This window comes from Equus asinus, chromosome 2 (genome assembly GCF_041296235.1).
Source record: "Equus asinus isolate D_3611 breed Donkey chromosome 2, EquAss-T2T_v2, whole genome shotgun sequence".
Taxonomy (NCBI): domain Eukaryota; kingdom Metazoa; phylum Chordata; class Mammalia; order Perissodactyla; family Equidae; genus Equus; species Equus asinus.
In genome coordinates, this window is record NC_091791.1 from 168,637,384 (window position 1) to 168,664,385 (window position 27,002).

General features: G+C 54.4%; 1 protein-coding gene and 1 long non-coding RNA gene across 7 annotated transcripts in view; one reads left to right on the forward strand and one right to left on the reverse strand.

Moving 5' to 3' along the window:
- The window catches only part of LOC123283051 (uncharacterized), a 32,566-nt gene extending 6,155 nt beyond the window's left edge, over positions 1-26,411 (forward strand). For all 4 annotated transcript variants that reach the window (XR_006523494.2, XR_011501517.1, XR_011501518.1 and 1 more), the window contains 4 exons: positions 1,335-1,427; positions 8,858-8,993; positions 21,845-25,643; positions 26,273-26,411. This is a non-coding gene — a long non-coding RNA (uncharacterized lncRNA). The remainder of the gene's footprint in view (positions 1-1,334; positions 1,428-8,857; positions 8,994-21,844; positions 25,644-26,272) is intronic.
- ZFHX2 (zinc finger homeobox 2) overlaps positions 7,301-27,002 on the reverse strand; it is a 28,677-nt gene continuing 8,975 nt past the window's right edge. Inside the window, exons 2-10 of one of the 3 annotated variants that reach the window (XM_070504089.1) lie at positions 18,419-20,511; positions 17,694-18,121; positions 16,902-17,142; positions 15,609-15,683; positions 15,126-15,184; positions 13,219-13,419; positions 12,638-12,764; positions 8,979-12,443; positions 7,301-8,715 (exon numbers count right to left, since the gene is read on the reverse strand). In XM_070504089.1, the coding sequence (XP_070360190.1) occupies positions 7,736-8,715; positions 8,979-12,443; positions 12,638-12,764; positions 13,219-13,419; positions 15,126-15,184; positions 15,609-15,683; positions 16,902-17,142; positions 17,694-18,121; positions 18,419-20,462 (7,620 nt within the window). In that variant the 5' untranslated portion in view covers positions 20,463-20,511 and the 3' untranslated portion in view covers positions 7,301-7,735. Of the gene's footprint in view, positions 8,716-8,978; positions 12,444-12,637; positions 12,765-13,218; positions 13,420-15,125; positions 15,185-15,608; positions 15,684-16,901; positions 17,143-17,693; positions 18,212-18,418; positions 21,850-27,002 lie in introns of those variants that run through there. The other 2 variants (XM_044765347.2, XM_070504088.1) reach the window with 2 other exon arrangements.

Consider the following 27,002-nt stretch of genomic DNA (forward strand, 5'->3'; position numbering starts at 1 on the left):
ACTCTAACAAGTGAGGTGTCTGATTTTCTCCCTGGTGCCTTCCTCTCCTCCCGCTCCCTCCACTCCACCCCTCTTTCATCTCTCTATCACCACCTGGGTCCTACTGCTTGGCACCCAACCAACTAGATGCCGCCACACTTGGCAGTGCTGCACTGGCACGTGAACAGTGTCTCAGATCCTGGTACTGCGGCAAACCCAAAGCCGCCAAACATGCTCACGACCGCCACTTGGTGGTAGAGAGAGAGAGGGGTGGCGCCTCTAAGTGTGCCAGGCACTGGGTGGTGCTCCATGCTGGGAGTGGCATGGGAGGATGCCCTCAACAGCTGGGCTGCATCATTGCTCTCTAGCCAACCCCAACTCTGCCTTCCTCCCAACTAGATGCCCACCTCCCTCCCACCCTCACTGCCCCCAAGAAAGGGATTTAGATGGTACCACACTCAGTGTTTGAGCAGCTAGTCCAAGGGAAGCTGGAGCACAGAGGGACAAGGGCACAGGTGAGAGTCACACCCAAGTCTCCAGGCCAGTGGACTATATACCTCTTCAGGCAGCAGGGACAGAGAAAATCTTGGGAGGGCGAAATGAGAGCCTGGAGAGAGGCCAGCCAGTTGTGTTGTCACAAAGATGGTGGCAGAAGAGATTGGGAGGGAAAATATAGGAAAGAGAGATCTTGAGGCCCTGCTGTTGGGTGGTGGGATGGTTTGTGCTTGTATGTATTTTGTTCTGCCCTGTGCCTTGTGATTAACTGAGCTGTGGTTGAGACAAACCAATTCTTTCTCCCTTGTTAAAAGGCCTATGTTCAATAACAATCCTAGAAAGATGGAGAGGTGCTCTAGGCCTAGAGAGGTGAGCAGGTGTTAGGAAGACAAAGGCACCTGGGACTTGTCCTTCCAGAAAGACTATTCAAGGAGATTTTGTGTTTGGAAATTTCTCAATGGCACCCCAATTAGAGCTGGATAAATTTCCCTATCTTTGAAATCCACCCCCGGAAGGGAGACCATGGATCAGCAGGGAGCCTTGGTAGAGAGGAAGGCCCCTAGGAGGAGAGTCCTCAGCATCTGTGGTGACCAGCCCTATGTTTCCAGAGGCACTGCCATTGGCAGTCCCATAAAACTGGACCTTCAGCCTCCATCTGGAAGGACTTCTAGCAGGTTGGGCTCTCCTTGCTTCCTAGGTAGCCAGAGGCTATGGGTCAGTGACTAGGAAGATCTTGGGATAGAAGATTTGGCTCTGGGTGATGTCGGGGGAGGCTGGGTGGCTTTGAATGGGGATAGGACCTGCCTACAGGGAAGCAAAGCCAGTGCCATGCTGAGCTGAGCTGCTTGGGGCTGGGGCAGTTCTGATTTCAGCATCTCTGGAAGTGGATGGCAGCTTCAGAAGAAGCAGGGTGGTTTCCGCAGCAGAGGAAGCAGGGGGCACGCAGCCAAAGGGTGAGTGGATAAAGTTTGTATCTTCTCCTATTCAAGATCAGCTAGCATAAGCAGAAGACACAGTCAGATTTCCAGAATGTTGGAGGTGGGGGTGATGTCAGCGTAATGAAGAAGAAAATCTGAGGTGATGCCAGGCTCCTGTGTGGCAGCCCCTGGTGTAGCAGGGTGGGGTGCTGGGTGCTGGAGAGTTGGGGCCAGTCACAGATGTATAAGGGCTGAGCAGTCTAGATCAGTGGTTCTCAAACTCCAGAAAGCACAGAATCATTTCAGGGGTTTCCGACTCAGTTGGTCTGAGGTGTGGTCCAGGAATGTGCATTTTAAACAAGCACTCAGGTGACTGTGATACAGGTGGACAAAACTTTAAGAAACACTGTTCTAAGAGACGGCAGTCACCTTGTGGGATAGTTGATCTAGTCTGGATTTCCCATGGCTTTTGCATCATTCTTCTTCCTCCCCAACCATACTCATGTCTTTATGCTGTTATGCATGTGATCTCTGTATGTGTGTTCTGGGTGGGGGCAGCAGGAGGAAAAGGAGAGATCGTGAGGTCCAATCAGGCAGATTTATCTTGTTAGAACAGTGCTTCTCATTGGCAATAGTTATCACAGAAGAATCCTTTAGGGATCACTTTCAAAATTCACTCTTCCTTTCACCCCCAGATTCTGATGGTTGGCTGCCCTATGTTTCTGAAAACTCACCACTGAGAACCACTAGATTAGGAGCATTGCCAGGAGATTGCTCTCTGTGGTTGGGTCAGATTTGTGTGGATTCTGTGGCTTGGTACAGGTTGGGTCTCAGTGACTTCTTCAAGGACACAGGTCTGGGTACTGGGTAGAGGAAGTAGGAGTCAGCAGAGTACATGGCCTAGCCTACTGCCAGCACTTAGCAAGCTGCAGATGATGCTGTGGTTTGAGCACTGGGGGGCTATCCAGGAGTGAGCACAGCATAGGCCATTCTTCAAGTCTAGCTGAGAAGACATGGCGCAGGGTTGGATATCAAGGAGGGACTGTGGATGTGGAACAGTGCTGTGTCCTGCTGATTACTTGTTTCGGTGTTTTAGCCACCGTTTGTGTAAGAGTGTGTGTATAGTTGGATAAGATTACGAGTCAATCCTGGCTCACCTTTCCCTATCACCTTCTGTCTGGTCCAGCGATAATCAACCTGCTTCCCTACTAGCTTCTAGCCAGACCCCTCTCCATGCTAGGAAGCTGCAAGAAACACCAGGCTCAGAATACTGACAGGGAATAATGCCATTCACCCCTTGTCTGTCCTCTGTGTGGAAGGCTGTCTGGGTCCTCCATCTGAAGGAGAATGATGGCGTGGCTCCTCACCCAATTTTATGTTCTTTCCATAAAGTGTAGTCTCTCCCTGGGAGGCTTTCCCTGGGGATCACTTCTCATCTTTCCCCAAACTTGACAAGCCATGGTCTAGGTCTTTCTACAAATGTCCTCTCTCTCACTTTTCTTTCATCTGCCCTTTCACAGTGTCTCCAAGCTGTAATCCTGTAGACCCTGAGGCTGAGTCTATAGCTTTTCTTGTTGTAGCAAGAGCTTCCTTGGTATTGGAGCATTTCTTCCTTACTCAATCCTCTAGAAATGACATCCTTGTGGCTTACAAGTTTCTCACTACAGTCACGTGTCGCTTAACGACAGGGACATGTTCTTAGAAATGCGTCACTGCATGATTTCATCATTGTGCAAACATCATAGAGTGTGCTTACACAAACCTAGATGGTATAGCCTACTACACACCTACGCTACATGGTACTAATCTTATGGGACCACGGTCGTATATGCACTCAGTTGTTGACTGAAATGTCGTTATGTGGTGCATGACTATAGTTGCTACAACTGGTGGTTTGAGCTTCCCACTGCAGCCTGGAGAGAAATGCTCCTCAGTACCTGGCCCTTCCTATAACACAGAGTCCCAGCTCAGTTTACCCCTATGTTTCATAAGAGTTTTCCCCAAAGTTCCTCCTGTTTTCTCTTCTACCTCTCTTCCTTCCCTAGCGTCACACTCCAGAATAATTTAAGGTCCTTTCCCCGTGGATTAATATTCAACATTTGGTCCCCTTTCCTGACACTGGTTACATTTCCCCTGACTTTATCTGTTTATAAGCTTTTCCTATCTACTGTTGTGTGAAGAAAATTAGTATGTATTGGAGAGTGTTTCTACTTATGGGAGTGTGGGTGATGGGTCTGGGAGCATGTCCCTTATGCCTATATGGCCATGGGCCCATCCTTGCTCACATTTGTGTGTCCCTGTAGCTCTCTCTACATGGTTCTGCTGCTGTTTCTGATAGTCTGCTTGTTTGTTTCGTTGGTGTGGTTATATACAGAGAGCTCGTAGTTCAGGTGTGAGTATCTATACAGGAATGAATAATTGGATGAGCGAATGTGTCTTAAAACAGATCAGGGTGGTGGAGATTTGGGGAATCAGTGATCTGGACTATAAGCCCTGAAAGTGGTTAAGGAACAAATAGAAGGAATTAAGCAGGTGGATGCTATTGTGCCTGGAATAATTGGCTTTCTTGGTTCTTGCGCAAGCTTCTTGTACAAGTAAGTAAGTACATTCCAGGGGCTAGAGGATTGGGGGAAGAACAGGGTTTTTTTTTCTTCTTCTCCCCAAAGCCCCCCAGTACCTAGTTGTACATTCTAGTTGTAGGTCCTTCTGGTTGTGCTATGTGGGACACTGCCTCAGCATGGCCTGATGAGCAGTGCTAGGTTGGCATCCAGGATCCGAAACGGTGAAACCCTGAGCCACCAAAGTGGAGCACGCGAACTTAACCACTCAGTCACAGCGCCGGCCCCAGAACAGGTTTCTTTTTGTGGTCCTATTGCAGACTCTGCCCTGTTTGGCCACTAAGTCTTCAGATTTTCTCATGTTGTTCCAGCAGACTTTGATTTTTGTTCCTAGTTGAGAATTGGCTACCTTAAGCCATCCTCACACAGATGCTGCTTTAGAGCAGAGACAGCCCAGCTCATTTACCTCCTGCCTCCTGGTACTGACCCTGGCAGTAAGTAGGTGGACCAGAATTTGGATGCTTTAGGACCCATGTACGTCAGAAACCCTAGGCCTTTGCCCCAAGCCATGAAAGACCAATCTTAAGAGCCACTGATTTGGGCTCACTTCAAAGTTGTCAAGGGGTTAGGGGTGTACTGCAAGATAGGTGTTGATAGGCACTTGAGTTGGGTCTACTATTCCCCGGGAGAAGCGGCATGATGTACCCTGGGTGACCTGGTGTTCACCTCTAGCATTCGGTGTAGGGCCATGCTGACTCAGCCCTGTCCACCAGAATGGCCCATTGTGCATCTCGAGCGGGAGTGCTGCTGCTGAGGACTTCTGGTCTGAGAAAGGGGTTGGGAAGGAAGGCTTCCAGCCGCTGGCACCGTGGAATGGTGCACCCTCCAGCAGCATGTTGATTGACCTAAGTCAGCAGAGTCAGCCAGGCTCTTTTGTCCCCTAAATTACAGGGTTCCCGGTAAGGACAGTTGCTTAGAGTCAGCTCCTGTCTACTACAGTGAATGTACATGCTGTCTCCAGGCCAGGGTATCTGGGTGTAAAAGAGTATGTTGGAAGGCGAGAGGCGGCGGTATTTCTGGCTATATTAACTCCTGGTGAAAATATTCATAGTTTGCACTAAAGCCAACCTACCCTGGCTGTAAATCCCTAAAATGCATGACACCACACCTCTAATCATCCCATGCCGGATGTTTGCCAAAGTTTTCTTGAAAACGTTTCCTCTTTTTCTCGTATGTTTTTCTTCTATTTTTTTTGTTTTCACCTTTTATATACAAGTCACATTCCCAGAGCAGAGAGGAAAAAGCATCTTTCCTCGTACACATGCTGCTAAGAAAATAGCTTTATACACAGAATTTCAACGGGAGAGAGAAAAGGATAGGGAGGGTGGGGCGCAAGAGAGATGTTGAGAGGCTAGGAGAGGTGGCAGCAAGAGCAAGCCCACAGAGGGCAGGTTCCCTCCTCTTGTCTGCATTCATCACTGGCATTTTTGGCATCATCAGTATAACTAATTCCACCCCACCCCAGTTTGCTAGAGTTGGAGCTTTTAATTTTAGAAATGAATGGGACTGGAAGCGAGATTCACAGAACATATGGGGACTGGGGGCTGAGCTGAGCTTTCCCTCCCCCTCTCTGCCTGCCCATCTTCTCTGCACATGAGCCACTGCTTCAGTATGAACACAGTCACAGAGTGGAGTGACACATAGACCAGGAAATCTAAATCCCAGGGCTGGCTGAATTTGTGTGTGCATATGAAGTGAATAATGGTGGTAGAAGAAGCCCGAAGGGAGAAAGTTTGGAAAGAGACTTCCTTGAAAGGGGAGGTCTTAGGGTCAAGGGTAGTTGGAGAAACTATCTGGAGGACTAGGAGATTTTTGCAGGCTTTTCTTTGCCAAAATAAAAGAGATGCTCCTCCACCCTGTGCCACATTAGCTGGGGTTTGGGAGTGCCACAATGACTTGATGTTACAGAAACAATTAGGTTAAAGTAGGGAACCTTCTTCTAGCTCATTTGTCTTCTGTTGGTTCCTTGGTGATGTCACCCTATCAAAGATTCACCATGTGCTTCAGTCATCTTGCCCACCCATCCCCTCAGCCAACATCAGCTCCAGACCCCCATGAACCTCATGGACAAGTCCTGACTCCTTCAGGGGTGCCCCCAGCAGCTGCTACTTACTGGAGGAGCTGGGCTGGGGCAGAGGATGTGGGGGAGAACACAGATAGGAACAGGGGTCCCTGCAAAGGCAAGGAGGTTCCAGAAGGGGCCTCTAGGAAGCGAGACAGGAGTAGGTTGTGAACGGAGCGCATGAGAGGACGTGATTAGCTACTGAAAGGGAAGCATACCCAAGATTCAGAACCACATGCCATGTCTACCCCTTTTCTCTTAGGACCGAGATACTTTTGGTGACAGTGACTTTTCTGACTCACAGCTGGGAATGAAGGGATGTTACCTGTCCTGATAAATACTCAATTCAGGGGGCAAGGATGTGTCTCTCCCCAGTCTCCAGGCTCTTCTCCCCATTCCTGCCTCTGAGGCCGGGCATGGCCAGGGTAGGGCTGCTCTGTTTTCAGTCTCGAGGGTCACCACACCCATGCAAGGAAAAGCCACTTGATCTTCCAAAGATGAGATGGTTTAAAGAAACCCTTAACATGGAGGGGAAAGTGACACAAACAGGAAAAAACCACTTGTTTGATGGGAGAGTTTTCAGGGTTTTTTTTTTTTCTGTATTTTCCAAGTTTATGCTTTTCTTTTTTCTTTAGTTCATTCCTCTGGTCTCTCCATCTTTCTCTTACGTGTACATGTGTGCGCGTGCTCTCTCTCTCTCTCTCTCTCTCGTTTTTTTGGTTGTGTGTGTGTTTCAGTTTTTTTTATTAAAGAACTTTGGATTTGCCATTGGTGGGCAGTGCCATCCTGGAGGCTGGACCCCCATGTGGCAGGGCTGGGACAAGGGGCAGGCCCATGGCTGCTGAGAGGATCTCTGTGTTTAAAGCCTTTGAAAATAAGTTACTGCAGTTCCCAGGGTGCAGGGTGGGGATTGGCAGAGGGATTCCTGGCGGCGGCTTCCCCTAGAGTCCAGGCCGCAGGGGCTCCCCTGTCAGGCGAGGAGAGGGTTAGGAGGAAGGGGTGTGGGGAGAGAGCTGGGAGCCCTTCTCCCCTGCCAACCTCCAGTTTGGTTAGAGTTTTGTGGGCTCCCTGCCCATCCCTGGCTCCAACCTTGGGAGCCAACTGGGTATTTGGAAAGTTTGTGAGCGGTATGGCGCTCTAGACAAGGGGGTAGGAAGGAGAAGGGGAGTGGCAAAGTTTCTTTTCCTTCCTCCTTTGTCTTGGGTTTTCTTTTTCCTTTCTTCTTCTTCTTCTTTTTCTTTTTTTTTTGGTGTTTTCTCAGTCAGTGGAACAGCTTGGGATAACATGTATTTGTGTGTTTATAGGAGTTGGGGGTGACTAGGAATTCAGTAGGGAAAAGGTTGTAGGAAGATGGAACCAAGGATAGATTTTGTATATGGTGGGCAGGGCAGACATGAATAATCAGGATGACAAGATGGGCGTGTCTGTGAAGACTAGGGGCAAGGAGTTGCAGAGGCGGATCAGCGTGTCTGTGGGGGTGGGGAAGAGGCAGGACTCTGCTGGAGGTGGGGTGTGTGAAGCCCACTGAGGGTGGGAATTGAAAGATTCCCATGAGGTGGGCGGAGCCGAGGGCTGGGGTGAGGGATTTGAGCTCCCACCAAACACCCCTTGGGGAAAGAGAGGGAGCCCTGAGGCCCTCCCCTCCCCCATCTTGGTTTATCTGTTTATAAAGCTAGAAGTGTAGAGGTAGTAGTAGTTTTTGGGTTGGAGTCCGTGTGAGGTAATCTTGCTTCCTCTTTGGCAAAAGCCACAGCAGCCGTGGCAGCAGTGGCGGCGTTGGTGACGGTGATGGGTGGGCCCCCTGGGGGCGGGGCCGCCTTGCGCCTGTGGGCCGAGGAGCGCAGGTGGGAGGCCAGGGCTTCACGCCCACTCAGCAGCACCTCACATGCCAGGCAGTGGTAGGTACAGATGGGCACCCGCAGTGGGGGGGGCATGGAACCCCCAGAGCCCCGCCCAAAGAAGCAGAAGGATCTCTGGTGAGCAGTGGCCAGGGCCTCCCCGTCAAATGCCATCTTGCACTGGCGGCACAGGTAGCGGTGGGTCACATCCACGGTGGAGATGCCAGTGCTGCCTGTCAGCAGCTCATCGGCCTCTCCGGCCTCCCCCTCCCCTGGAGCGGGCAGTTCAGGAGGCTTTGGAGGCGCTGTGGCTGTGGGCTCGGGGGGCTGGGATGGTGGCTGGAGGAGGGCATTAGGGAGCAGTCCGATGAGGGTCTGAGGTATCACAGGGTTCACGGGAAATAGCCCCTTCTTCATGCCATAGAGCTGTTGGAAGTAGGTCCCCTGTAACTGGGGGCCAAAGACAGTTGGTGGTGTGGTGCCTCCTGCAGGGGGCAATGGGAAGGGCAGGAATTGGCCCCCCAACAGGGCTGGGACAGTGGCCTTCAATGCTTTGAGGTTCTTGAGGGCATCAGTGGAGGAGTTGGCGGGGGCCGCAACTGGTTTTCGCTCACCAGAGACCTTGTCCCCAGAGGGTTCAGTAGGTGGGCCTGGGGCAGGGTCAGTGGTGCCTGCTGTGGAGGGGTTGGTTTGGTTGGGCACAGGTCTCTGAGGTAAGGGGCAGCTTGGGCCAGCAGTCTGGACCACTGTAGTAGCAGGCAGGACTGAAGTGGCGAGGCCAAGGAGGCCTGAGGACGCTGCAGGGCCTAGGAAGATGAAAGGAGTGATGAGGGATTAGCCACCTCCTGGCCCCATCATCCTTTCTACTATAGGCCACCTCCAGCCACACACTCACCCATTCCTACCACCTAGCCTCCATGCTCCCTTCCCTCCCTTCTCTCCCTCAAGAGCCTGAAACAAAGGAAGTCCACAGGAGGAGACTGGAGATGGGAAGAATCAAGGAAAAAGAAGGAGGGGGATTAGAGGGAGATGTTCTTTCAAGTCCAACTCCTCCCAACCTCCCACTCACCTGAATTGAAAGGAGGTAAGCTGCCCAGTGGGGGCTGGGCCAGAGCTGGGCCAGACAAGAGGACCGGGGCCAGGCGAGGCAGGGCCGGTGGCATAGAGGCAGGTGTGGTGGCAGGTGGGGCCTTGGGAACAGGGGGTGCCTCGGGTGCTGGGGCCAAGTCGTAGCACTTGCTTTCACTCTTCAGCTGGGCTCGGACCGCCTCCTTGAGCTTGGCCAGGTGCTGGCGGGAAAAGAGATGGCCTCGGCAGGAGACATAGAAATCATACTTGACATCACAGTAGGGGCAGTCTGTGCGCTGGGCTCCCAAGGGGCCCTCACTGCTGCCCGCAGCCCCGCCAACTGCTGCCCCCTGCAGTTTGGCCTTTTTTTCCTTGGCACGAGCATTCTGAAACCAGACCTGGATGACTCTCTTGGGCAGCCCAATCTCCTCCCCAAGCACCTCACACTCTTGCATGGTGGGAGTGCGGTAGGCTTCGTAGCAGGCTTTCATGATTTTCAGCTGCAGGCTGCTCATCTGGGTCCTATAGCGTCGCTGCCCCATTCCGTCTGGAACCCCAGCCCCGCCTCCTGGTCCCCCACTGGTCCCTCCAGCCCCAGGGGATTCTGGTTCGGCCAGGCTGGAAGCAGACGAATCACTTAGATCCCCTGCAGATGGACTGCAAGCCTCACTCTCTGGAGAAGCCTTAGATGGTTCCTCTGGGCCCTCATCCTCACTGGGAGGAGGGGGTGGTGGGAGAGGTAGACGTGGCTCTGGTATTGAGGTGGTGGCCTCTTTCCCAGGTGGTAGGAAAGGCAGGGGCCCAGCAGCAGGGGTTACTGTGGGGTAGGGAAAAGCAGGTGCTTCCTTCTTTGGGGCTTCCCTTCCAGGCCCATCATCCACCTTGCCCAACAAAAGGTTGAACTTGGGGAAGGGTGCAGGGGTAGGCGTGATGGGGGGCTTGACTGCTGGACTGGGTACTCCCCCAGGGGTGCTCCGAAACTGGCCTTTCCTCTCCCGGGCCCTGGTATTCTGGAACCAGACCTGTACTACTCGCTTTTTGAGCCCCACCTCCTCAGAGATGCAGTCCAGCATCTTGCGTGTTGGGTTGGAGTCCTGCATATACCAACGGTACAGGATCTCCAGCTGCTCAGGCAGAATAGTGGTGCGCAGGCGCTTGTCCCTGGGGGGTTCACCCTCCCCTCCACCCCCTGCTTCACTACCCGTTGGGGACAAGCTGCCGTCCTCATGCTTCCGTTTGATGGGTGGCCCTGGCACTGGCGGAGTGCCTGCCATCATGGGGTTTCGCTCCCCAAACACCAGCAAGGGCAGATCTAGGAGGTGGGAGGCAGGGCTCGGCTGCACAGATGGCAGGAAATGTAGCCGGCGGTGACTGGTCAGGAGGTCCTGGCTGGGGAAAGACATGGTGCACTGGTCACAGGTGTGGGCTGGGCAAGGTGAGGGAGGGCCCCTCTCTTCAGGCTCTTTGCCTCCTGGCTTCGTTGCCTCTGCTTGGCTCAGCTCTGTCTTGTCTGGGGGTTCTGGTGATGGGCCCTCAGGCCCTGCCCGGGGTTCCAGGCCTTGTTCCTCCTCTGCGTCTTCCTCCTCTCCTTCTTCCTCCTCTTCCCCTCTCTCTGTCTCTTCTTCCTCCTCTTCAGGGGGCTGGTCATCATAGCATTTCTTGAGGTGCCGCACCAACTCAAAAACACAGGAAAAGGTGGCATAGCAGCGCCTGCAGCCTGAGGCTCCCCCAGTGCCTCCTACCGTTGGCATGGGCCCACCCTCGATGGCATTTTTGCGTGCTTTCTGGCGGGCGTTCTGGAACCATACTACTACCACACGGCTAGCCAGGCCTAAGAGACTTGCGAGCCGCTCTACCTCTCCGTCCTTGGGGTAGGCACTGGTCTCAAAGAAAGACTGCAGGGCTTGCGTTTGGAACTCAGTGAACTTGGTTCTGGAGAACCGGCGGCCTGCAGGCACTAGGGGAGGAAGATTCCCTCTGGAGCTTTCTTCCTCCTCTGGGGGCCAGCGTCCTCCTGCCCGGCTTCGCTCCTCCGGGGGATAGCCCCCTGCTGCCTCAGGCTCTGGGACCAGGAAGGGAGGGCCCAGTTGGGGAGCAGGTGCATCCAGAGACCCATCAGGAGGTTTCGAGGGCTCTGCAGGGGGTGGGTATAGGCTGTCATAACTCTTTCGAAACTGAGCAGCATAACGGCTCAGGGCTTCAAAGGGCAGAAAGCGGCGGTGGACATGCTCCTCGTGTGTCTTGAGGATAAGCATATTGGAGAAGAGTTTCCCACAGGCCCTGCAGGCCAGCTTATCCCCAGTGCCCAGGGACTCTGGTGGGGGTGGGGTTGGGGGAGGGGGCACAGCCTGTTTCCCTTCATTGTACTGGATCACCAGCTCAAAGCCGAAGTTTTCTAGGAGGGCTTTGGCTGCAGTGCGGGCTGCTTCATTGGGTGTTGAGTGGGGCGGTGAGGTGGGCCCTGCTTCATTCCCCTCTTCGGCCGTGGGGGGCCGTTCCCACTCTCGTTCAGCTAGGTCAGCCTTAGGGGGTGGGGGCGGGGGAGGAGGGGTGGCAGCTGGCAGGGACAGCAGGGGCGCAGGCCCAGCCAGTGCCAGCTTGGGCCCCACCTTGAGGTCATGGAGGTAGAAGGGCAGGAGAAGCTGCTGCTGCTGGAGCTTAAGCAGTGATTCGGGCACCAGAGGGAAGGGGGGAAGGACCGGTGGAGTGAAGAGGGGGGCTGGGAATCGATGCAGGTCCAAAGGAGGTGGGGGCGGGGACAGGAAGGGCAATCCAGATATGAAGCCACCGGGATCGGGGCCCTTCTTCTCAGTGCCCACCTCCCCCTCAGTCTCGCCTTCCTTGGGCTCTTCTTGGCCACGCTCTGGCCCCTCAGCCTTGGTGTCAGTCTTGGCTCCCCGAGAGCGAGTCTGGTGCAGAACCGAGCGCATGTGGATCTCCAGGGTGGAGCTCTGGTTGTAGGAGACTCGGCAGACTGTGCACTTAAAGGGCTTGTCTGTGGCAGCAGCTGTGGTAGGCGTGGCGCCAGCCTCTCCCCGGGCAGGGCCAGAGGGGTCAATGGCAGCCTTCTTCATCTTGTGCAGGTGGGAGACAGAGTTATAGTGGACCAGGAGGATATTCTTCTGTGTGAAGGACTCCTTACACACTGTGCACTTATAGGGCCGGGCAGGGTCGAGAAACTTGTCCAGGGCAAAGTTGGTGGTCTTCCGATAGGTCAGAGGGTGGCGAGAGTCAACTGGGGCTGGCTCTGCGGGGCGGGGCTCCCCGACAGTCCCCTCTTCCTCCTCAGCCATGGCGGGTGGAGGAGCCATTTCTTCAGCTTGGGCATCAGGTTGAGGGGCTGGAGATGGGGCTGGAGAAGGGGGTTGGTCAGGGCTTCCCGGGGGCTTGTCTGGGGTCTCGGCTGAGGGCAGGGGAGGCTCAGAAAGAGGATCAGGACTGGCTTCCGGGGTCAGGTGAGGGCCTTCTAGGGGAGAGAGGAGGGTGTAGTGAGAACGAAACTTCGTCTAAGGCAGACCCTGCCCCTGCCCCTGCCCCCGCCGCCGCCCCTGCCCAATGTCTAGGGCAACCGATCCTTGCCTCAGTGTCTTCAGACCTTCTTGTCCAGAGCCTAGGTCCCCTTTCCTGCCACCTTGTGAGGTTTCCAGTCCCTTTCCTTACCTAATGCCTGGTCTCTGCTGGGTGCAAACTCTGGCCCGGGAGTGGGGGGCTCTGGGTCATCCCCCAGAGGGCTTAGAGTGGGCCCAGGCACCACTTTGGTTGTGAAGGTCATCTCTACAGTTGTGGCCTGTAAGGGAAGAGACCCAGTGACTTCCCCACCAGCACCCCCGCTACTCCTGACCCCCTGCTCTGCACCTGTGCCCAGCCTCTTTCCAGGGCTCCAGCCTCCTCTCTGGACAAACCTGCCACCTAACTTCCGCTTTTCCCGCAGAGGAGAGGGCCTAGGCTGCCACCTCGCCTGCCTGGCAGCCCGGGCCTGCTGTTGGACAGCTCTTCTCAGGACCTAATGGAGGTGGAAGAAATGCTTAGCTTCCTCGCTGGCGAGTAGAGGCAGCTAGACAAGCTCAGTTCTGAGGTTCCCTCCAACTCTAAAGTCCACCTTAAAATCTGTCAAATGCTGTTTCCCTCACCAACACGTCCTCCTCAACACACACACTTGCTAGACCCCCCTGCCCCTTCCTCCCCTCCTGCCCTGCCCTGGCAGGGCCTCCTGGACGGGTCCTTACCCAGCCTGTACTCACCACAAGCAGCAGCTTCTCAACACACTCAGGCACCACATTGTGCAGGTGGCTAAGGTGGAAGTGCAGGGCAGGCCGGCCCACCAACTGCTCCTGGCACAGTGGGCACCTGTACTTGGGCTGCACTGCATGCTGGGAGAGTGTGTGAGCCCTCACCTGGTCGGACTCTGGGCTCAGGAAGCTGCAGTATGGACAGCAGAATACCTGGGGGCACATGGGCAGTGGAGGAAGGAGGTGTCAGAGAAGGGTTGGACCCACCATCACTCAGCCCTTTGAGTTCCTGGACACAGCACAACCCCCTACTCGCAGTTTAGGGGTGAGCACAAGAGGAAGGCATCACCAGGACCCAGCGAGAATCCTGAAAGCTGGCTCCTCCCCTCTTTCCCTCCGACTGGGACAAAGGCCTAGGCTAGGCCGCCACCCTGCCTGCCTTCTTTGTCTGGCCATCTCCCTCCATCCTGGCCTCTCTGTCTTTCCTTGGTCTGTCTTTTCCTGTCTCTGTTGCCTCCTCAGTTCTCCAGCTGACAGTATGGCCCTGTACCTACCTCCCCGGATTTAGTTTTCTTACCCACCGCTAGTCTCTTCTCTGTGAAATGGCTCCCTTTCCCTCTGGCACTTCCTAGACCCAGAGGCTCCCTCATCCCTGCCCGCTCTGCCTCTCCACGTACCTGAACTGAGTGTCTCCTGAAGAGGGCCCTCCCTACCTGTCTGCTCAGAAGCCAGCTCATTCTCCCTCAGAGGCTCAGCAGCTCCCACTTTCTTTTCCTTCCTTCCTTCCTTTTTTTTTTCCCCTTCCCTTCTTAATGTAAACAAAAGCCACAGCTCCCCCAGTGGCCCAGGAAAATTCTGGCCTGGCTCTTGGCTCATTCCCACCCACACCTCCAGAGGGGTGGGGCTGGGGAGCTGCAGCCGCAAGAGGCCCAGTTCTGCCTTGTCACCTGACTGCCTGACCTCCAGCCGGCATTTCTTGTCTCCCCGGCTCACTTCCTCTTCTGCCCCCTGTGCCATTGGTTCAGGGCGGCGGGCTGAGGCAGGGATAGCCATAAAGGAAAGGTACCCAGATGCTCATCTTAATGCACCTAGCCCTAGGAGCAGACAGCTGGCAGAGGTCTGTAGGAGGGACAGGAGTTAGGCAGAAGGGACTGAGGACACCACTGTTCCTGTAGGAGTGTGCAGGAATGCAGTAAGACTGCAGATTGCAGCCCAGTTTGGAGAGCTCTGAGGCATGGGGTGGCACCTCTAGACCAAAGGCTGGGAATCCCCTCAGAATCAACACTTTCAGGCCAGAGCAAAACTACCCCTGGGTCCTGCCTGGATCAGGCAGAGGCCTGAGTCCTGGAGACCTCGAGATTTGCAGGGCTTGCTGTCTGGGAGAATCATCTGGGGTAGATACCCTCCGGAGGGAGGTGCCAGGACAGTTCCATCCAGGCTAAGGCTTTCTGCAGGAGATGAACACCATGTCTGGTGGTCTCTCTGCTCCTAACAGGAATGAAGAGCTGGGTGGCAGCTAGTTTTTTGTTTTTCCCTTTCTCTTTTTGTTGCTTCACTTCTTTCTTCTCCTCCCCTCCTCCCTCCACCTACTTCCAATCTTTGCTACCCTCGACACTGTTTCTTTCTTCCCCTTTTCCTCTAATTTCTGCCCTCCCTTCCTGTCATCCCCCTCTGTGCTCACCCCTTGGGGCCAGCTCTGCCCCCTGGATGGTGCTGACCATATGTACCGGACCTAGGTGGCATTTCTTAATGTTGAACTCGGAGTGAAATAAGTCACAGCATGACAAAATCAGGTCTACCTTTAGTCTGAAATCTCTGTCTGTAAAGCTCTACTGATTACAATTTCAGCCTTTAGAATACGAGCAGATCTCAGTCAAACTAGACCCCCCTCCGCTCTTCCCAGTGAGCCCAGTTCTGACCGTGGTCTGGGTGGCACTGTCTCCAGGAGGGCCAATCTTGTTCTCTGCCTCTTCAGAAGCTGAAGATGAAAGGAGAGGAGATTAAGAAACTCCAGCAGCCCTCCCTCCTCCTTTCACAGACCCCCAGCCCTTAAGATGACCTGATTTGTAGCAGAGAGCTTCCAGGGTAGGGGGTTGGGCTCTGGGGAAAGGGAGAAAGGGCAGGAAAGCCCAGAGCTGTACTCCATACAGAGAGGCTGGCTGGGCGCAGCAGGGCTGACCCTGGGTTAGTGGGACGGCCAGGTCTGGTCCTCAAAGAGGGCAGGAGCACCCACCTCCCTTCCCTCTGATGAGCCCTTTCGTCCATCAGTTTGGCTCCTTGAGCACAGGAGGCCTTCCTGGGCATCTGGATGACTGCAAGGTCCCATGTGCATCAGAATGTATGAGGATTGGGGGGCGGGGAGGGCAAGGGATGTGGGAAAATGGACCAGATGAGCAACTTACCCAACTGTTCCGTCTTGTTCTGGGCATCTTTCTCAGGGGTGGGTGGCTCAGCTGAGGCGGTGACAGGAGCTTTCCCTGTGTAGGATGAAGGGAGAGTCAGCTTAAACGGATGAAGCATCAGGAAAGGGAGGACATAGGGCAGAGGAAGCAGGACAAGCAGCCAGGAGGGGAAAACGGATGGATGAATCAACAGGCGGGGGAGGACAAAAAGCTGCCAGAAAGAAATACAAAAGATGAGGGGGAAAATGACAGTGTTAGAACTCGTTGGGCCTAAGAGATCATCTCTGCTAGTCCAGCCTCCATCATTTAAAGATGAGGAGACAAGTCCAGCAGTAGGTGGCAGATACAGGACCAAACTTGGCTCCCTGTCTTGACTGATCCTGGAAGCAGGGAGCCCAGAAATGTAGAGGAAGGGGCACTGGGGAAGGGAGGTGAGGCTGAATGGAAGCAGCTAGGAGAGGAGATTACCACTCAAGTAAGAATTGACAGATGTGTAGGAATTTATTTTCGGTGGCAGCCTAATTAAAGTGTTAAAGTTCCTTAACTCTGTTCAGCCCTGCACCAGGATCGTTAGCTATTGATCTGGGCCCCTCCGGCACTTAACTCCAGCCAGCATATTGGCAATTCAATTAGCACCAGTCAATGCTGCCTGTTCCTGGTTCCTGCTGCCCTGCCCTCATCCTCGCCCACTGCTGGCCTCTACAAAGCCTCGATGCCTGTGCCCACCTCTGACAGCCCCTTCCAGGCTCTTCTCCTGTACCCCCTGGATCAATGGCACCTGGCAGACTATTCCCTGTCTCTGCTGGTATAACCTCAGCTGCCTAAGGGGGACCCTAAGCCCAGCCTTTGGGCTGAAGACCTCCTAGGAGACAGGAAGAGGCTGGGGAGCTGTCAAGGGCTTCCCATCCCTGCTGCCTTCGGGCCATGCCCACAGCTCCCAACTCCTTCCCACACGGCCTGGCCCAGCTCGAAGCAGATTCCATTCTGTTTTGTTTTTCTACTTTCTCCTTTCTGACCAGCTCTTGCCACCACCCTACCTAGCGTTGCTAGGACACTGGTCACTATTCAGGATCACTGGATGACTCCTCACTTCTCTCTAACAGCAGCCTTCACTCAGCAGCCCCACAGTTCTGAAACCCAGCTTTCTCACCCCTTCGCAGCTCCTTTCCAGTTGCTATCGATTGCTCACAGGCCTCATTTCTCCCGCCTTGTATCAGGTTCTCATGAGCCCTCAGCTCCCAAACCAGCCGCCCTCCCTGCCCAGCCCTTCCTCTCTAGTCCCCTCTTCCTCACCAGAAGTCCGGAGCTGCCCATGGCTGAAGCTCAGGATGCTCTGAAGAGCTGAGAGCCCTTCCTTGGCTGCTGGGCCACTCTGTAGCAGCTGCAGACGCCGCTGGGCCTGGGCATCCCGGTGGGCAGGGGCACGCAGGTGCTGCAGCACAGCTAGGCGGGAGGGCGTCTCCCACGCACACAGCAGGCAGCGGAACAGCCCCAGGTCTGCCCCAGCTGCTGCACCCTCCATCTCCAGCAGAAACTGGAAGCATGGAAAGAGGCTGTTCAGGTCCAGAAGGGATGGATGCCTCCAGATCTCAGGGGCCTTCCCAAGAAAGCCTGACCAGTAGCACCCCCTCCATCCCTTCCACCCTCTTGAGCCCCCCTTTTTCCTCCTTGGCCAGCTGGGTATTATTGCTTTTTCTCCCCAATCTCCTTCTCTTCCTTCTGCCAATCCTGGACTCTCTCCTAGTTTGTGAATGGAATCTGGTTCCATTCTCTTGAACTTCTGGTGACAGGATGGACTAAGCAGACACGGACCCTTCCCTCCAGCCCCAAACAACAGAAAAGCTGAATAAAGTATTGGATTCACTTCTTTAGAGTCCACACTTTAGTCTCTTTCTCCACGCCTGTCTCCAAATAGTTTATTACCCTGGTGCATACTTGCCTTTGTCCCCCATTCTGCCCCCTTGGGTTTTCCATCACTTCCCCACTTTGTATCTCCTCACTCCATCCTCATCCCTTTCTCTTCTCTCTCCCCAAAGGCTCTGTGCTATGCCCTTCCACTCCAGACCCTTGCTGCCCCACTCTCACCTTATAGATCTGACCGTTTTCTTCATGGGCTGCACCCCGGGCGTGCAGCTGCATCTTCTCCTTGCTGTTGGACTCAAAGTCACAGATGTTGCATCGCAGGTGCAGGGGGGGAACAGACCCATAAGGAGCCCCGTCTCCCAGGGGCACTGGGGAGGGGGTGCCCACGGTCCCGCCCCCCTCCCTCAGGTGGGCTGCCAGCTGGTACTTCTGAGCATGTTTGTCGGTCTTGAGGTGGAGTTGGAAGTTGGCCTTGAGCTGGGTGCCGTAGCAGCAGAGCTTGCAGCGGTGGGTGTCGCCGGCCACCTCCTTCCACTCGGCCTCCGGGAGGCTGCGGCCCACGCTGCAGTGGTAGAGCAGCAGCTCCAGGTTGTCCGTGCTGAAGGCCTGGCACACGAGGCAGCGGAACACCTTCGGGGATGGGCTGTCATCTGGGGGCGGGGAGGTGGGCAGGCCGTCGGACAAGGAGCCCAGAAGCTGACTTTGAGGCAGGTGGGCATCCGGGGAGAGGCTGCCAGGGGCTAGGGGACAGAGATGGATTAGTGGCCCAAGGAAGGAACGGGGCAGGGTCGGTTTGCTCTGTGGGAATGTGGGTAAATGAGGATAGTGCCGAGGGAGCGGGGGTTACCTAGGTGCGGGGGCTGGCCCTGGGGAAAAAGGAGGGAATTGAGTTTGGCCCTGAGGAGGGGAAGGGAAGGGGAAAGAAGAACAGAACCCAGGGAGCTTACCAGGTGTGGGGAACTTCCGGGTAGGCGCTCCAAGGTGGTGGAAGCCGTTGAGAAGCAGCTGGGCTTCCAAGGGCTTGTCTGGCCTCAGCCCGGGGCCAGGCAAGGGAGCCTGAGGCTGCCCGAGGGCCTGCGGTGGGAAGTACTGGAAGAGTTCAGGGGGCGTGGTGGGGGCAGCCCCTGCTGGGGGAGGGGGACCTGGCCCCACCAGCCCAGGTGGCAGGCCCAGTGGCAGCCCCTGGTGCAGCATGAGGACATTCTGCATGTGCTTCTCGGAGGTCATGTGGATGCGCAGGTTGCGAGAGATGTTGGTCTCATAGCTGCACACCTTGCACTGCCAGGATGATTTGGTCTTGGGCTCCTTGTCCCCCGTGGAGGGTGGGAGTGCTGCCTCTGGGGGACTTCCCTGTCCTCCAGGCCCCCCCTGGAAGCCCTGCAGGTTGGCCAGGTGCTTGTCAGACTGCATGTGGATGCTGAGGTTGCCCTTGGTGGTGGTGGAGTAGTTGCAGACGTCGCAGCGGTAGGGCTTGTAGCCGCAGTTGTAGCTCTCTCCGCGGGCGAGGCGGGGGTGGGCGCCACCGGCACTGCAGTAGCTGCACTGACTGTTGCTCTCGGGGTGCTTCTCCCGCATGTGCACGTCCAGGGTCTGTTGGTACTTGTAGTGCCAGTTGCACTTGGGACACTTGAGTGTCTTGCAGGAGTTGCGCGAGTGTAGCAGAGACATGTGGCTGGACAGGCTGAGGCCCTGGAAGGCTGCAGGGGCTGGGGTGTAGTCGTCAGCTAGGCGGTAGGGCTGGGGTGGGTCGCTGGGGTCTTCAGGGGAGCCCACTGGGGCGGGGAGAGTGCCCCCCTCCTTGGGGGTGGGTGAGCTTTGGTTGAGTTGGGGGCAGAGCCCTCCATCCTCTTCTTGCCCCTCAGGGAACCAATCTGGCCCTGCCTCACCTGCCACTGTTGGTGATTCTTTGGCTTGGGTTGGGCTGGGATCCCAGGTGGCTGGGGCTGTGGGTGGGGAGGGTGGGCTGAGGGCCATGACTTCTTCCACAGGCGGGACAAAGGCCTGGGCTTCTGCCTCAGGAGGGCCATCCTTCGTCTGGCCTACATTCACCTCCATGTTCACTGTGCTGCTGTTGTCAAGGGGAATTTCTAAGCGGGGGTGAGCAGGCGGTTTTGGTTCCAGAAAGCTTAGAAGGGCCATGCAGCCTTCGTCCCCCTCCTGGAGCACCGCTGGGTTGCCTGGCAGGCCCTGGTGTTGAGCGTGGGTTAGCTTCACCCCATGAGACTGTGTATGACCCTTAAAGGCCTGGGGCCTGCTGAAACCCAGGCGGCACAGGAGGCAGAGCCAGAAGAGTGCCCTGTGGTCTCCCCCTCTGTTCTCCATGGTGCCATCTTTGGGATCTCCAGGTGGGTTTGGAGCCAGCTGGTAGCTCCAGAAGGCTCCATCCCTTCCCTCACAGGCGGCCGGAGATGGCGCTGAGGTATCATGGGACAGAATTTGGTCAGAAGAGCTAAAGCCTTGGATTGGGTCAAAGCCATGTTGGATGTGAAGGGCAGTGAGGTGTGTAGGGGGCGGGTGGGCAAGGAGGGGCAGGCTGGGCTCTTCCTTGATGCCCGCCTCACCCCAGGGGAAGCCCTTTGGTAACAGGAGTTCACTGCCACCTGGCAGGGACAGCTTGGCCACTAGACAGGCCTCACCGCCAGCTGTGAAGAATAAGTGGTTGCTTAGGTCCACGGGAGGGAGCGCTCCTCCTTCTTCCTCCTGCTCCTTGTCCTCTTCCACCCCCAGGTCCTTTGGTGGGAAGCCACCACAGCCAGGCTCTTCTTGGGGCTCCCCAGTCTCCTTTGGTGGGATGAGGCCACAGCCCGACTCCAGGGGCTGTCCCCCTGGCTCTGAGGGCCTCATGCTCTCAGAGGTGGAGGGGGCAGCAGGGGGATCTTTGGTGACAGGATCAGAGGGGGTCCCGGGGGAGGTGTCCGGAGGTGGGGAAGGGGCATTGTGCCCAGGGGAGGGGGTGGTGCCAGCAGCAGAGGATGAGTTAAGGGTGGCCATGGCAGACGGAGGACTGCTGGGGGTTCATTTCAGCGTGACAGCCAGGACCCTGCGGGGGGAACACGAGAGTGGTGCTGTGAGGTGGCAGGGGAGACACCCAGCCAGGCAAGTGATCTCCAGACACCCCAGCCCCACCCTCTTCCCTGAGCACCAGACTCGGACCCGTGTACCAACTTGAAGCTTCACTTAGTGTCATCAGGCTTCAAACTTAACACGCCCAAAATCAGAACTCTATTTCTCCCCTGAACTGGTTCTTCCCCATCTTTCCTATCTCAAAAATTGGTACACCATTTATCTGGTTGCTTAGGCTAAAGATCTGAAAGTTTTCTCTTGCCCCTACCCATGTGCAGTTTGACAGCAACCTCTCAAACATGTGTCACATCCCTCTGTTTATCTTCATCTCCGCTAGCACCGTCCTGGCCTAAGCCATTATCACCTCTTTCCTGAACTAATGCAATGGATTCCACATTGGCCTCTGTTTCCACCACTGCCCCACAATCCAGTCTCCTTCCACCAGCAACCTGAAGGATCTTTCATTTAATTCTCAATAATGAAAAATGCCAAACATATATAAAAGTAGATCAAAAAATTTGTACTCATCACCCAGCTTCAACAGTCACCATCACAGCCAATCTTGTTTATCTATATCCTCACCCACTTCCTCCTTTTCCTGTATTGTTTTAAAGTAAATTTCAGGCATCATAAAGAATCATCTTTTAAAATGTAAATCACACTACCTTCTGCTTAAAATCCATCAGTGAGGGGCCAGCCTAGTGGCGCAGCAGTTAAGTTTGCACACTCTGTATCAGCAGCCCAGGGTTTGCTGGTTTGGATCCCGGGTGTTGACCTACACACCACTTATCAAGCCATGCTGTGGCAGGTGTCCCACATATAAAGTAGAGGAAGATGGGCATGGATGTTAGCTCAGGGCCAATCTTCCTCAGCAAAAAAAGAAAAAGAGGAAGATTGGCGGCAGAGGTTAGCTCAGGGCTAATCTTCCTCAAAAAAAAAAAAAGTCCGCACTGTGAATAAAACCCAAACTCCTTTCCATCATCTACAGAAGGGCCTATCGGATCTGATGCCTGCCCACCTATTCTCCACCCCCTGGCTGGCTAGCTGCAGCCCGCAGGCCCTCTTTCTGTTCCTCAGATACCCCAAGCTCATTCCCACCTTAGGGCCTTGCCTGACTGTGTCCTCTGCCTGGAATGCTCTTCCCTCAGACCTCTGCATGGTGGCTTCTTGCCATTCAGGTCTCTGCTTAAATATCACCTCTTCCAACAGGCCTTTGCTCTCTACAGAAGCTAACACAGCCCCAGGGGTTACTTTCTTCAGAGATTTATCAGGACCAGCTATTTCCTGGTTTACTTATCTCTCCCTTCTAGAAGGCAAGTTCCATGAGAGCAGGAACTCTGTCTGCTTTATTTATCACTCCATCATCAGCACCGAGGAAGATGCCTGCCACTGTCAATACATGTCTGTTGAATGAATGAACTCGGGGAAAGACCCTCAGATTTTCCACGACCTGAAGAGGTAATTTCCCTAAGTCAAGGTCCTCTTGCCAGAGAGGCCACAGTGAATTTCCACTGGCTTGCAGGCACCTGCTGCTCTCAGCCGTCTTCCAGAGCCATCTCTGGTCACAAGCATGTGGAATGGGTGGGAATTTCCCTGGCCAATTGAAAGACAGTAGCTTGTATGTGATTAGCCTCCTCCTCCCCAAAGAGATAAAAAAATAAGTAACAGTAATAATATTACTGATAGCTATTAAGGTACGTATACCATGGTCCTGGCACTGTGCTAAATGCTTGAATCAATTATCTAATCTGATCTCACAATCACCTTATTTTACAGATGAGGCAGCCAAGAAACAGAGACGTTGAGTGGGCAGCTGATTGTCACACAGCTCCAAGGTGGTAAAACTAGAAAACGACTGGCAGGGCACAGAGCTATACCCCAAAGCTGTGGCATGGGCTCCTCTATCCAGCTGGACTGTCCCTCAAACACAAGTACAGGCAAAAAAAAAACACAGTACAGGGGGAAAAAGACAGTACAGGTGAAGGTCTAGGAATCAGTATTCCTGGGCTGCCTCCAGCTGACAGAAGCCCCAAGCCTCCTATGCTGCTTCCAACTTTTTGATCTTGATCCTCCCCTTCAACTCACCACTGCCCATGCCTCCCCATCACCTGCCTCTCCCAATGTCCCAAGTGGCCTACATCCTCTCCACTTCTCCATATCAGCAGATCTCTAATGACTAAACCTTTTGCCCTCAGGCCAGAGTGCTTCCGGGAACGGCTGAGGGGTGTGGCCTCTCCTTCCTTGGGCCACCTCTAACCCTCACCTTCAGATTCCTGGATTTGGAAGGGGACCTTGGTCTGGCTCCACCCAGCCTGCAGGCCCCCATCTCTACTTCCCTCCTCCTACTGGGGGGCTAGCCAGGCGTGAAGTAAAGCCATTAAGGAGCTCCACGTGGGGCTGGATCAGCATGCTAATGAAAATGCAAATCAGTACCTGGTCTAGGGGTGGAGGGGATGGGGGCACTGGGAGAACCAAAAGGGGAGTAAAGGAATTGGATGGAGTGGGGGGTTACCCTAGATAAGCAGAAAGCAGAAGCCCTGAAGTTGGGAGAGAATGGTATTCCTCCCACGGCGTCCTTGGGGTGGAGGATAAGTGTGCAGGTTTGTGAGGGTCTGACATTCAGTCACCCCCCCCCACTGGGGGCCCACCGCCCTTTTACTGCCCCACCTGGTGGGAAGAGTCGAGGTTGGGCCAGAAGGGTCTTTTTGGGCCCTGTCGCTGAGGGCTGGGCGGCACGGGGGGAAGACCTAAGCTCCAGATCCTCTCTCCAGAGCATCTGCTTCCCAGGACGGGAACCAGACAGCGGATTCCTGGCTAGAAACCCAAGGGGCTTAGCTTTGGGCCAGCACATGGGTGAGACCTAGATCACCGAGGTGGGGTCAGCAGCCCTTTAAAATTGCAAATCTCTTCCCCACCTTCCAACCTACCCCTCCTCCTCTTCAGGGAAGAATTTCAATTGCAAATTTATCTCTGCCTCAGTGCATCCCCCCCAATGCCCTGCCCCTTTCTCTGTGCTTCTCCCATCACCCACTATTTATTACAAACCTTTAACTGCAGCAAATTTTTTTCCCTCCCTCCATTTCCCTTCTCCTCAGTCTTTCCTTTCTTCCCTCTTTGAATCTCTGTGCCCCTTTCTTTGCCCTTCCTAGCTTGAACTCCATCTTTCTGGAGATGATGCAGAACCAGACGACAGCCTAAGCCATCCCCCGCCTACACCCCCAGGCCAGTCTTGTTCTGACCACGGCCATTCCTCCTTTATTCCGGGCTGTCCTTAAGGGCATCCCCTCTCCCTCAAGGCACATCTTAGCTGTGGGAAAAGGGAGAAGGTGACCCCTCAAAGGCCCTGGCATTTCCCCCTCTGGAGGAGGGAAGGAGGAAGGGGGCGGATTGGCTGTAGGCTGGAGGTGGGGGGACAGTCAAAAGCAAGGGCCTGGGTAGAGGCAGGGCTGGGGCCCATAAGCAGAGGGGTTAGGGGAGACAGCAGGCAGTGGCGGTGGGGTGATTAGAGTGAAGATTGATGTGAAGGGGCGCCACAGACGGCAGAGAGAGTCAATAAAACGAGAGGATCACATTAGAGGCGACAGAGAGAGCTTTAAATTACAAGGCTGCTGCCACCGAGGGGGAGGGCAGGAGGCAGGCCTGGAGCCAAGGGAGGGCGGAGAGTTCCGAGGGTGTCGTCATCCCCGGAGATGAATCTTCCAGTTCCAAAATGGCCCTCAGTCTCCAGAGCTCCCTTGCTGCCCCTTCACTCCCTCCTCCCTGCGTAATGCTTCCTTCCCTGACAAGGGTGAGGAGAGGAGAAAGGGGAAGATGGAGAGAAAGCAATGGAAAAACAGGGGTGTTTTTTTGGTATTGCCCTTTTCCTCCTTCCAGATCGGCTCTCTGGTTATCCTCAGGATGGGAGGGAAAGGACGGAAGTGCTACTTTCAAAGCTCAGCTAGGGAGCTGTTCCCCAACAAGCAAACATAATCACTGAGCTGTAAATGTTCTTCCATGGGTGGTGAGAAGAAAGGCACCCCGTAAACAGCTGGACAGGAACTCTGACTTCTCAATATGTGCTCCCTGTTCCGGGGGTAGATGCACAGTATTTAGGACAGGAAGAACTACGGAACCAGGAGGCTCCCAGACAGACAGTAGGACCCAGAAAGCTACGGAGAAGGATGTTATGAGACAGACGGAGAGGCTTGGACTTGAAGTTGTGGAAAGCTGCAAGGCGGGCTTTGTGACCACAGAGACAGGGAGGGCACAGGGAGACTGAAGAAGCAGAGAATTACAGGAGTCAAGGGGCAGGGCAAGGAAAGATCAAAGAAACAGGCCTGAGGAAGGAGAGACTGTCCCATGCCTCGGAGGAGCCAGGGCGTGGGTTCGGTTACCGGGCAGGACTGGAGGCAAGACCGGCAGGGATGCTGCCTCGGAAGCCCCCAGCAGGCCAGGAGTCCCCTTGGGTAGAGCCCCCTCCCACGTCTGGCGACCAGGAGAGAAGCAACACCACTGCTCCCTAGTGGTTACAGAGGGAACATCACCAAGGAGGGGACAGGCCTGACGGGACACAGATTGGCTTTCTCCTTCTGGCTCTGCTCCTTAAAACAAAAAACAGAAACCCCTCTCTCTTTTCTCCAAACCCAACGACACAGCAAGGCTCCTTTCCCAGCTGAGTCTGCCAGAGGGCACCAACACGTCTCCTTAAAGTTTGCATACAATGATTTCCAGATCAGAGCCTTCCACACGTTTTTGCCTTTTACTTTTCCAATTGTTCCGTCTATCCTCTCCCTCACTGAGAGCTGATTTTCTGAACCTTTCCTTTTCTCTTCCCTCTCTAAAGTTCTTGCCCACGGCACTGCTCTCTGCCACACTCATTTTGCCCTCATCTTTCTCCCCTTTCCGTCTCTACCCGTTGCTTTCAAGAGGAGGCAGCCATGGAGAGGAGGGGAGAGACACAGGAAGGATGGAGTGTGTGTGCCCTTTGTAAGGGGGGTTGTTTGGTATAAACAGCCAATAAACTCTAACTAGATGAGCTTTATTCTTTACGGCAGTGGAAGAACATGGGCTTTGGATTCATGCAGACCCAGCTGCAGTCCTGGCTCCCTGCTCACCAGCTGTGCCACCTTGGTGAGTCACCCCTGGAGTCTCTGTTTCCTTATCTGGGAAAATGGGAATAATGAGACCTTTCTTCCCCGGCTGTTGGGAAGTCTGGCTGAGGAAACATCAGAAGTGCTAGTGGCCGTTCAGTCAAGTTGGTTCTTTTCCTTCTCTCTTGGCATCTCTCGCCACAGAGCAGGGTGTTTGCAGGTAGGCTGACAACTTCCTTCTGCCTTGCCCCTTCTTGACCAGGACTCATCCTCCAGTCTCTGCCTTTTCAACTGAGGGCAGATTCTTTGTGGGCAGGAGTTAAATCTAGTCTACCCAGCCTCAGAGCTCATTTCACACTTGGCCCTCTTGGTTGCTGGGCCTAGAGACTCCCCACTATCCCACAGCAAAGACTGAAAGCTTTGCCCGGGCTCACACTTGGCCTGTGTGCAGAAGCAGCTAATACCCGCATCAAAACTAGGATGGCCTCTTTCTGCATTTAAAACTATCATTGTCTCTGTCTCTAAATCTTACCTTCTATATTTAAAAAGAAAGCAAAAAGGTACTCCTATTCCTCCATTTTTATTTATTTATTTATTTATTTATTTTAAAGATTGGCACCTGAGCTAACATCTGTTGCAAATCTTTTTTTTTAATTTATTTTTATATAGGGGCCGGCCCCATGGCTGAGTGGTTAAGTTCACACACTCCGCTGCAGGTGGCCCGGTGTTTCGTTGGTTCGAATCTTGGGCGCGGACATGGCTCATTGAGCCACGCTGAGGCGGCGTCCCACATGCGACAACTAGAAGGACCCACAACGAAGAATATACAACTATGTACTGGGGGGCTTTGGGGAGAAAAAAGGAAAAAAATAAAATCTTTTAAAAAAATAAATAAAAACTAAATTTATTTTTATTTTTTCTTCTCCCCAAAGCCCCCCAGTACATAGTTATACATTCTAGTTGTGAGTGCCTCTCGTTGTGGCATGTGGGACACCACCTCAGCATGGCCTGATGAGCGGTGCCACGTCCGCGCCCAGGATCCAAACTAGCAAAACCCCCAGCTGCCAAATTGGAGTGCGGGAACTTAACCACTTGGCCATGGGGACAGCCCCCTATTCCTCCATTTTACTTCTACATAGCTCTCCTAGACCTCCCCCCACCCAAGTATTTAGGGAGTGCTTACTTTGTGCAAGGTAAGTTTTGTCCAAAAGAGAGCAAATGAGAATGGCAGGGAATGAGATAGACAGGCAGGAAAAGGAGTGTCATAGAGGGTAAAGAAAGAGAAGGCTAAGGCAGAGAAAAGGAGGGAGAGGGAGAGGTAGGGAAGTGGGGGAGGGGATACTGGGTCCTGATCTGCATATGTAAATAGTGAATCACACTGAGGCCTCCCAGCTTTGGC